General features: G+C 46.6%; 1 protein-coding gene across 3 annotated transcripts in view; it reads right to left on the bottom strand.

Annotated features, from left to right (window-relative positions):
- Window positions 1–566: 566 nt before the first annotated feature.
- Mov10l1 (Mov10 like RNA helicase 1) overlaps window positions 567–10,260 on the bottom strand; it is a 68,945-nt gene continuing 59,251 nt past the window's right edge. Inside the window, exons 24-27 of one of the 3 annotated variants that reach the window (XM_090328929.1) lie at window positions 3,232–3,339; window positions 1,582–1,719; window positions 1,345–1,436; window positions 567–874 (exon numbers count right to left, since the gene is read on the bottom strand). In XM_090328929.1, the coding sequence (XP_090185055.1) occupies window positions 865–874; window positions 1,345–1,436; window positions 1,582–1,719; window positions 3,232–3,339 (348 nt within the window). In that variant the 3' untranslated portion in view covers window positions 567–864. Of the gene's footprint in view, window positions 875–1,340; window positions 1,437–1,581; window positions 1,720–3,231; window positions 3,340–5,270; window positions 5,421–10,260 lie in introns of those variants that run through there. The other 2 variants (XM_090328930.1, XM_090328931.1) reach the window with 2 other exon arrangements.

Genomic DNA, 10,260 nt, shown 5'->3' with positions numbered 1-10,260 from the left:
ATAACCTGTGACAGTTTAAAGATTACCATCCATGGAGTAGGGACAGGCTAGAGAGGGCTGGAAGGGACTTCAGTGCAGGCACTACCCAGCTGTCCTCGTGCATAGGAGGCTGAACCCAGCACCCAGCTCCTCCGCAGGTAGAGTCTCAGACTCTATGGGTTGTGCATAGCCAGCTGGAGCTTGTGGTTCTCAGCTGACTGGAACTGGCAGCCTTGCTGGCTTCTTGGTACACATCTGTCTAAAGATGGAGGAGATGGGGTGGCAAAGCCAACCCCAAATACTGCAGCAGGGACCAAGGCATTTTTTTCTTTCTTTTTTTTTTTTTTGTGGGTCATGGGGTTTGAACTTGGCCTGGACGCTGTCCCTGTGCTCTTCAGCTCTAGGCTACCGCCTACCCTTGAGCCATTTTCTAGAGATTCGTTGGAGATGAGAGGCTCAGGTCCTTTTATGCTAGGCTGGCTTTGAACCTTGATCCTCAGATCTCAGCCACCTGAGTAGCTAAGATTCCAGGCGTGAGCCCCCGCACCTGGCTTCGGCGTGTTTTAAAGGAGAAAGGGGTCTGGGGTTGCCTGGGTTTTTATTTGGGGGAATGGCAGTGGCAGTGACTGCCGAGTGGCAGGAACACACAGCTATGAGCCAAGGCCAGCAGCAAGGTGGGGTCAGCTGGGCCACCCGGTGACCCTTCCCACCCCCATGCTCAAGGCTTCAAGGTGCCCGTGGCAGGAGTCGCAGACATAGAACAGAGCTAGGTACAGGGTCCGCAGGTGAGGCATGGGGCTCTCCCCATCACTGGCCACTGTGTACGTCAAGTAGGCACAACTCTCCTCTGTCCTGAAGGTCCTGGCACTGCCGGATAGGAGGCCTCTAGCGACAGCTGCAGGGGGAGAAGTGGATACGTGGAGTCTGAGAACTGTACTCTCTTCCCCATAGGTGAGCCCCATGTCCACAGAGAGTGGTCACTGTCGTCCATGAGAGCAGGACAACCAAGGAAGAAGCATGTCTGGGCTCAGAGGCTGCAGTCCTGAGGGGAGGGCAGCAGGGGAAGGCAAGTTCTAAATGCCAGCCCGTTGTTCAGGAGGACAGCGCAAGCTGGTCACGCTGGTTCACACCTGTAATCATAGCTACTCAGGAGGCTGAGAGCTGAGGATCCAAGTTCAAAGCCAGCCCGGGCACTAAAGACCACTGAAGTCCAGGAAACTCTTATCTCCGATTACTCACCAGAAACCCAGAAGTGGTATGGGCTCAAGGGGTAGGGTGGTAGTCTTGAGCTGAAATGCTCAGGGATGGTGCCCAGGCCGGGGTTCAAGTCCCAGGACCCAGGAAGAAGAGAGCAGAGGTGCTTACTTTTGCAGAGCTTGTAGTTCAGGAGGAAGGTCACAGCCTGTGTAAACGCCATTGGTAACACTGTATTCCAGCAAGGCACCAAAGCAGGGATCCTGGGGAACACAGCCTTGGGTCAAGTAGTGAAGGCCTTACATCCGCTGGTGGAGTGTGCACGGTGGCTCAGGGGCATTTCCCCATTCCCTCCCTCTCTCCCTCCCTCCCTCAAGCAGAACCAGGCTCAGTACCCTGAAAACTCACTCTGACAAGCACGTGAGGGTTTCCCAAGACAATCAGCAAGGCTTTTGGTCTAGTGATTGCAACATTAAATCTCTTTGAGTTGGATAAGAAACCCAAAAAATATCGATCATCTTCAAATCTGTCTTCATTTGACCGTACCTAAACACACAAATAAGAGTTAAAAAAATATATATATATATAATTTTTTTGGTCAGTCATGGGGCTTGAACTCAGGGCCTGAGCCATATCCCCGAACTCTTTTGCTCAAAGTTAGCACTATCACTTGGAGCCCCAGTGCCACATTGTTTTCTGGTGGTTAATTGGAGTTAAGAGGCTCATGGACTTTCCTGCTTGGGCTGGCTTTGAACCACTATCCTCAGATTTCAGCATCCTGATTACTTAGGATTACAGGCATGAGCCACCAGTGCCCAGACTAAAAAGTATCTATTTTAAGAATTTTTAGGCCGGGAGTTTGGCCTAGTGATAGAGTGCTTGACTAGCATGCACGAAGACCCGGATTCAATTCCTCAGTACCACATATATAGAAAAGGCCAAAAGTGGTGCTGTGGCTCAAGTGGTAGAGCTCTAGTCTTGAGAAAGCCCACAGACAGTGTTTAGCCCCTGAACTCAGTCCCCATGACTGGCACAAAAAAATTTTTTTTAAAAAGAGAGTAAACCAGCTGCCAGTGGCTCACACCAGTAATCCTAGCTACTCAGGAGGCTGAGATCTGAGGATTGTGGTTCAAACCTATCCTGGGCACTAAAGTCACATGAGACTCTTATCTCCAATTAACCACCAGAAAACCAGAAATGGTGCTGTGGCTTAAGGGGTAGAATGATAGCCTTGAGCTGACGAGCTCAGAGACAGCACCCAGTCCCAGAGCCAGAGTTCAAGCCCCATGACTGACAAAAAAGACAAAAAGAGTAATTTGATATATGAAAACAAATATGTAACATTTAAAAAGGTTAAGTAGCAACATGACCTGTTTTTGGTTAAAAAAAGAATCAGGCAGAGGCAGGTATCATTGTCTATGGATGAGGAGACCCTCAAGGGCTGGGAGTGTGGCTAAAGGTAGAAGAGTGCTTGGCTAGCATGCCTGAAGCCTTGGGTTTGATTCCACAGTACCACATACATAGAAAAAGCTGGAAGTTGTGCTGTGGCTCAAGTGGTAAGTGTGCGAGCCTTGAGCAAAAGAAGCTCAGAGCCAGTGTCCAGGTCCAGGTCCCAGGACTAGCAAATAAAACAAGTAGACTGCCCAATGTAAACCTCGCTCCTCAGACCTTGGCCTCCTATGTAGCTACGAGAGCAGGTGTGAGCCTCTGGTGCCCAGCAATTTAAAACTAAAAACTTGACTTTTGAGAGTTAAAGTTCACTGGGTGGTGTGGTAGAGGCCACTGTGGCGTGGGTTTCCTTCCTGACATCTGCTGCAGGCTTTGCCCTTCAGCTGCTACCCCCCCCACCACCCTGAAACACACACACACACACGCGCACACACACACGCACACTCTCTCTCTCACTCACCATTTCCTCCTGGACCCCTTTTCCTTTGAACTTTCCACAGTCACTAGTCTGGGGGCACATGGGTCTAGGACAGGGTCTGCCCTGTGTTGGCATTTGGTATGTCAGTGTGCCCAGCACTTGCGGTCACCTTCCCAAAAATGGGTACGTACAGTGGAAATGACGATGACCAAGTACTCTTGCCCTTGAAACTCCTCAACAGATCCAACTTTTATGTCCATCAAATCAACATTTCGCAGAAGAATTTTAATTTTCTCCACCTTGAAGACAGGTTTAAGACAAAACTGTACAAATCACATTTGTTTTGCACCTATATCCATCATGGCATACACCAAACACGAACCAATTACTTTTCAATTCTGCAACATTTGGATCCCAAACAGACCATGGCTCCTAGGCAGGGCTGGGCATCTTCTGGGTAAGGGGACCAGGTGCCTGAGTACAACTAGGACTCAGCCCAGTGAAAAGCCATCAGCTAATGCCATGAAGGGGACCTGCTTCTGAGCAGGCAACCTTAGCTGGGCTGGGCCAGTAGCGTGGCCTAGTGGTAGAGGGCTTGCCAAGCATGCAAAAAGCCCAGTGTTTGATTCCTTGGTATCACATACACAGAAAAAGGCAGAAGTGGTGCTGTGGCTCAAGTGGTAGAGTGCTAGCATTGAGAAAAGCCCAAGGACAGTCCCTAGGCCCTGAGTTCAAGCCCCAGGACTAGCAAAGAAAAAAAAAAGAAAGAAAGGAAAGTATCTGAAGGCCTGTGGGATATTTATTCACCCACCACTCAAGCCGTTTTCTGAAAAACTGGAAGGGGCCTTTCTTGGATTCTTGACCGAAGTTACCCAAAAGCTGAAAGCAAGAGATGGAAATGGAGACAGAGACAAACCCTGGGGAGGGGGGGGGCAGTGCCGCAGTGCAGGCAGAGAAGCTGGACACATCTGCCAGCAGCTCTAAAGCAGACAGGAGGGGACACTCCAGAAAGGGGCTCATGCAGGAGGGACTGGGTCACTATCCAGACCCAGCTGGCAACACAACGGGGGAAAAAGACTCTCATATGAGGGGCCGGGAGTGTGGCCTAGTGGTAGAGTGCTTGTCTAGCATGCACGAAGATCCAGGTTTGAGTTCTCGTACCATGTACATAGAAAAAAAGCCAGAAATGGTTCTGAGGCTCAAGTGGTAGAGCTCTAGCCTTGAGAACGCCCAAGGTCAGTGCTCAGGCCCTGAGCTCAAGCCCCAGGACTGGCAAAAAAAAAAAAAAGATTCTCATGTGAGCATTCTGTAGTGAAACTTCACATCAAGAATAAAAGGAAAATATTAAATTATGAAAAAGCTATTACTTAAATGTAAATGAAATTAGGCAGAGTGGATTTCTTACAAAAACACATGCCAGAGGACTAAGGGGCAATAATATTTTTGGTTGAGATGGGGGTCTCTGCAAACTTTTTGCCCATATTGGCCTTAAACCACTAAACTTCCCATCTCTTCCACCTCCTGCATAGCTAGGGTTATCATGTACACCACCATGCCATTTTGTTTTGTCTTTTGAGAAGCAGGGTTATGTTATGTAGCCCAAGATGGTCTTGAACCCAAGACCTTCTTATCTCAGCCTCCCAAGTCCTAGGATTACAGGGATGCACCACTACACTGAATAAGGGGCAATAACTTTTATGTACTGGGAATGGAGTTCATGAGGGAAGAAACTGAATAGAGAAAGGTATTTTAATATAAGTTCTAAGATAATCACTCACATGTCAGGGCTGAAATAAGTACTAACAAATGAAATCTCACAATTAAATCTCCCCAAATAGGCAAAAGTCAGTAAAAATAGAAGATGAAACAATTATCTTCCAAAATACAGTTAAGATATATTAATAAAAAGTAACAGAGGAAAATGCATAATTTGAGAAAAAGATGCAATTCCTAAAATTCAATTAAGAGGGAACTCGGAAGCTAAGAATCTCCATGACAAGGTTTGAAAACTACTACACACATGTTAATGTGTCAGAAAACTCAGGTACCTAGTCCTGTGAGGCCGTGACAGAAAAAAGCCATGAGGCCTACTTCAAAGAGGGAGAGAGTATCTTTCCCAGGTTCAGTGGAGTGCCACATGAAAAAGGATGAGCCATTCACCAAATGTTGATGGGGCAACTGATATATATGTATATACATAGTGAAAAATATAAAATCAGTTCCTACCTCATCCCATATTAAAAAATAATTGCCAATGGATCAAAGATCCACCAGGTATGGTGGCATATGTCTGTAGTCCCAGCATTCAGAAGGCTGAGCCAAGAGGATCACTTGAGCCCAGGAGTTCCAGGCTAGCTTGAGCAGCATAGTAAGAACCTATCTAAAGAAAAAAGAAACATTTTAAATTTGGGCTTAAGAAAAAATGCCAAGTGGTGTTTCAAAGTATCATTTAAGACTTTTAAGAAGGAAAGTTGAGAAATGCTTTGTGATCTCAAGTTGGGAGATTAAATGATTACATTAAAGATGACTCTGAGTCTAGTGGCTCATACTTGTATCCTTAACTACTTAGGAGGTCGAGATATGAGCACCATGGTTTGAAGCTAGTCTAAGAAGGAAAGTCTGGCTCATATTTACAATTAAGCACCCAGAAAGTCCTAAGTGGAGTTATGGGTCAACTGCTAGAGTGCTAGCCATGAGCAAACAAAAAACAAAACAAAACAAAACAAACAAACAAACAAAACCTGAAGATGAATAGTGCTGTTGCTTGTCTACTTTGAATCTAGACAATCTCTTAGGCCGATGGTGCAAAGCACACACCAGGACATGAACCAAACACGCTATCCACTACACCATGGAGCAGCTGCCAGCCTCAGGACTCAGCGCTCTATAACCATGTGGGGCTCTGTGCTCTGCCTGTGGGCTCCACATTTATCATTTATGGATGGAACCATCCATGGATAAAGGCAAACCCAGGCCCTCCGTGGCTGTGTTTGAACACATTTTTTATTTTTTTGGTCAGTCCCAGGGCTTAAATTTAGGGGTTTGGGCACTGGCCCTGAATTTCTTTTGCTCAAGTATAGCACTCTACGTCCTGAGCCACAGTGCCACTTCTGGCCTTTTTTTTTTTTGCCAGTCCTGGGGCTTGAACTCAGGGCCTAAGCAACATCCTTGGGCTTTCCTCAAGGCCAGCACTCTACCACTTGAGCCACAGTACCACTTCCGGCTTTTTTCAGTGTATGTGGTACTGTGGAATAGAACCCAAGGCGTTGTGCATGCTGGGCAAGCACTCTACCACTAGGCCAAACTCCTGGCTACTTCTGGCCTTTTCTGTGTATGTGGTACTGGGGAATTGAACCCAGGGCTCCATGTACACTGGGCAAGCACACTACCACAAAGCCACATTCCCAGCCCAGAATATAAACATTTTTGTCAAGATTCCCTAAGAAATGTGAATTAACCACTATTTATATAGTACTGACATTATATTAGGTATACAATCAATCTAGAGAGTTAAAGCATAGAGGAAGAGATTATGTGCAAATATGATACCACTTTAGAAGGGTGAGGAGCATCTACAGATTTTGATATCCATGAGCTCTGGAGCCAATCTGTGTTGCTAAGCCATAGTGCTTACAAAATAAAAAGAAAACAAAAAGTTGGAGGCATTGCTCAGGGCTCAAGTTTAGTAGATAGCTTACTTCACATGTCTTGGGTTTAATCCCCAGAAACAAGAAACAAAACAAAACAAAAACCCCCAAAAACCCCAACAGATTTACTGGGATATAAGCCCATCATAAATCAGAGTGCATCTATATACATCCGTTTCCATGAAAATATAAGCATTTTTCTGACAAATGACAAAGGTAAGTACAGTTGAAATGATATCCCTAACACAATACCAAGGGTCTGGCAGTCACAATAAATATTAAAAGACTAGAAACTGCTGAGAAAAATACACTCAAGATCAACTTAAGTGGGTACTACATTTTTTTTGCCAGTCCTAGGGCTTGAACTCAGGGCCTGGGCACTGTCCTCGGACACATTTTTTGTTTTGCTCAAGGCTAGCATCCTGCCACTTGAGCCACAGCACCACTTCCAGCTTTTTCTGAGTATGTGGTACCTAGGAATCGAACCCAGGGCTTCATGCATGCTAGGCGAGCACTCTATCACTAGGCTATGCTCCGGGCCCGTGGGTACTAAATTTGACGGTTTTTTTTTTTTAAAGATAAATGGGCCGGGAGTTTGGTCTAGTGGTAGAGTGCTTGACTAGCACGCACAAAGACCCGGGTTCAATTCCTCGGCACCACATGCATAGAAAAAAGCCAGAAGTGGTGCTTTGGCTCAAATGGTAGAGCTCTAGCCTTCAGAAAGTCCAAGGACAGGGTTCAGGCCCTTAGTTCAAGTCCAGGACTTGCAAAAAAAAAAAAAGGGCTGGGAGTATGGCCTGGTGGTAGAGTGCTTGCCTAAAATGCACAAAGACTGAGTTCAATTCCTTGGTATCACATGCATAGAAAAAAGCTGGAAGTGGTGCTGAAGCTCAAGTGATAGAGCTCTAGCCTTGAGAAAGTCCAAGGACAGTGCTCAGGCCCTGAGCTAAAGCCCAGGACTGGCAAAAAAATTTTTTTTAAAAAGATAATTTAAAGAAATTCGAGGAAGGCCTCACACCTGCAATCCTAGCTATTCAGGAGACTGAGGTCTGAGGATCCCGGTATGAAGCCAGCCTGCACAAGAAAAGTCCATGAGACTCTTATTTCCAACAAACTGCACGAGAAAGAAAGAAAGAAAGAAGGGAAGAAAGGAAGGAAGAAGGAAGGAAGGAAAGAAGGAAGAAAGAGAGAAAATCCAGTAGTACAGCTAATGCTCAAGTGACAGAATGCTAGCTTTGAGCACAAAAGCTTGGGGACAGCACCCAGGCCTTGAGTTCAAGCTCCAGGACAGGCACATACAAAAGACATGAATAGACATTAACAAGTGAATACATGACTGAGATCTCGAGAGAAACCCCCAACAACCATGCATGGGAGAGCACCCAGCTGTGGTGAGGTGGCCAGGAACACCTCACATCACTGTCACCCAGCAACCCCAACTTAAGAACCTCTTGTGTCCCCTGCACATCCCTATCTACTCCCATTAGCCTGAGGAAGAGTTTGAGTGATGAGAAATATAGGGCGGGCTGGGAGTTTGGCCTAGTGGTAGAGTGCTTGCCTAGCATGCATGAAGACCCGGGTTCGATTCCTCAACGCCACATACATAGAAAAGCTGGAAGTGGTGCTGTGGCTCCAGTGGTAAAGCGCTAGCCTTGAGGAGAAAGCCCAAGGAGAGTGGTCAAGCTATGAGTTCAAGCCCCAGGACTGGAAAAAAAAGGAAATAGAGGGCAAAAGAGGTCAGAACAAACTTTCTTAGAAAACATGTTCTTGCTACACACCTGAGCGTTGGCAGGAGCTAAGTTTCTCATACTTAATACTGACTTGCAAACCATGCCAGAGTGCAGATCATAATTCAGTAGCAGACAGTGGGGACCAACAATGCCTCTGCATCTGGCCACACCATCCCCACAGGCCTTCCTGAAGGTCATGTGCCAGAGTACCTGCCCAGATGCACCTAGAGTAGGGGCAGGAACAGAGCTGTGGGAAGGGGTGGAGAGCAACTCAAGCGCTGCATTGGACAGGAGACTGGGGGCTGGACAAGATTCTCCTGTGGCCTTTCTCTATCAATGAGACTACCTGCTCATCTGTCTGCATCTCCAGCCATCTCTGCTGAGGCTGCTGGCTGCTCTTGCAAGACAAGTGTCTCACCATATCAGGAGAGCTGAGGACCATATGTGCTACCTTCTGGGCCAAGTATGAGATGACAAAGGTAGCACTACAGAGCCCTGGCCAGTCCCAAGAAAAAAATCATTAAGTGGAGAGAACCTAGACTGTGTGAGGAGCATGGGCTAGCCTAGCATGACAAGATTTGGACACGACAGTGAGTTTCACGGAGTGAGAAGATAGGTCAGGCCATCCCCACTCACCCTACTTCAGGCAGCTGTACAGCTGGAAAAACCTGATAAGACTTTTCTGCATTCTGAAAATAAAGGACACACAATCTAAGAATGTTAATGGTGGAGCTGCTCAACTTTGGGTGAGAACAAGAAGAATCTGTGATGCTTGGGTGCAGGTGAGGCCAGATAACTTCAGAGGGGGCAGGAGCTGAGGGAGGAGAGGTTACTACCTGTGCAGTCATGGAGGAGAGGCTGTGTCTTTGGCTGTGGAGACAGAAAAGGCCAGGTGTGAAGCAGACATGCAGGAAGACTTACAGCAGCCTAGAAACTGAGTGACGGCGCCCGTGGAGGACTGCCCACTGCCCACCGCCCACTGCTGCTCAGCCATAGAGAGGGCCATCACCTCTCCTGGAAACCAAGCTCCAAAACATAAAAATAACACTCAACAAGAATGTAAGCTGCCATACAGCAGAGAGATAAATGTCACAGACTGAGCTCAGGGGAGTGATGTCAAGAAAAAATAGGTTATTATCTTCAGGGGAGAATAAAAACCCCGAACTGTGAGTTTATAAAATTTCCAGTTTTCAACAAAAGCTTAAATGATACACAGAAGGAAAATGAAGTCTATACTGTACTGGAACAGTACAGTGTTTACTTCCCAGTATGGGCCTTAGCAAATGCTTCAGGGATATATTACCAATATGTCCAAAGAACCAGAGGATGTCGTATCAAAACCCTTATGGCCAGTACCACAACAGTAATTTCAAATAAGGATAGAAATGGTAACCAAAGCTGGGTTCCATGGTTCATGCCTGTAATCCTAGTTACTCAAGGCTGAGATCTGAGGATCAATGTTCAAAGCCAGTTCAGGAAGGGAAGTCTCTAATCACCCCAAATCTGGAAGTGGTGCTGTGACTCCACTTTTAATGGTAGAGCACAGCCTTAAGTACAAAAGTGAAAGGACCAGCACCTAAACCCTGGGTTCAAGCCCCAGGACCAGTGTGCATGCCCGTGTGCACACGTGCAGGGGCACATACACGCACACACGCACACACACGCACACACACGGAGTCTGAGTTGACAATCAATATATTCCAGATGCTAGGAGAAAGAACACTGTGAACTTAAGCAAAACAAAAATCCAAGCTAAAGAACCAAACACGGGAGAAAGTGGACAGATAAAGAGACTCATGGGACAACATCAAACAAAACTAATGTATGAGAAAGAAGTCTCAGA

The sequence above is a fragment of the Megascapheus bottae genome, chromosome 2, assembly GCF_031878675.1.
Source record: "Megascapheus bottae isolate mThoBot1 chromosome 2, mThoBot2.hap1, whole genome shotgun sequence".
In the NCBI taxonomy this organism is placed as follows: Eukaryota; Metazoa; Chordata; class Mammalia; order Rodentia; family Geomyidae; genus Megascapheus; species Megascapheus bottae.
The sequence above is the reverse complement of the archived record's forward strand: the minus strand, read 5'-3'. Positions and strand labels throughout refer to the sequence as shown.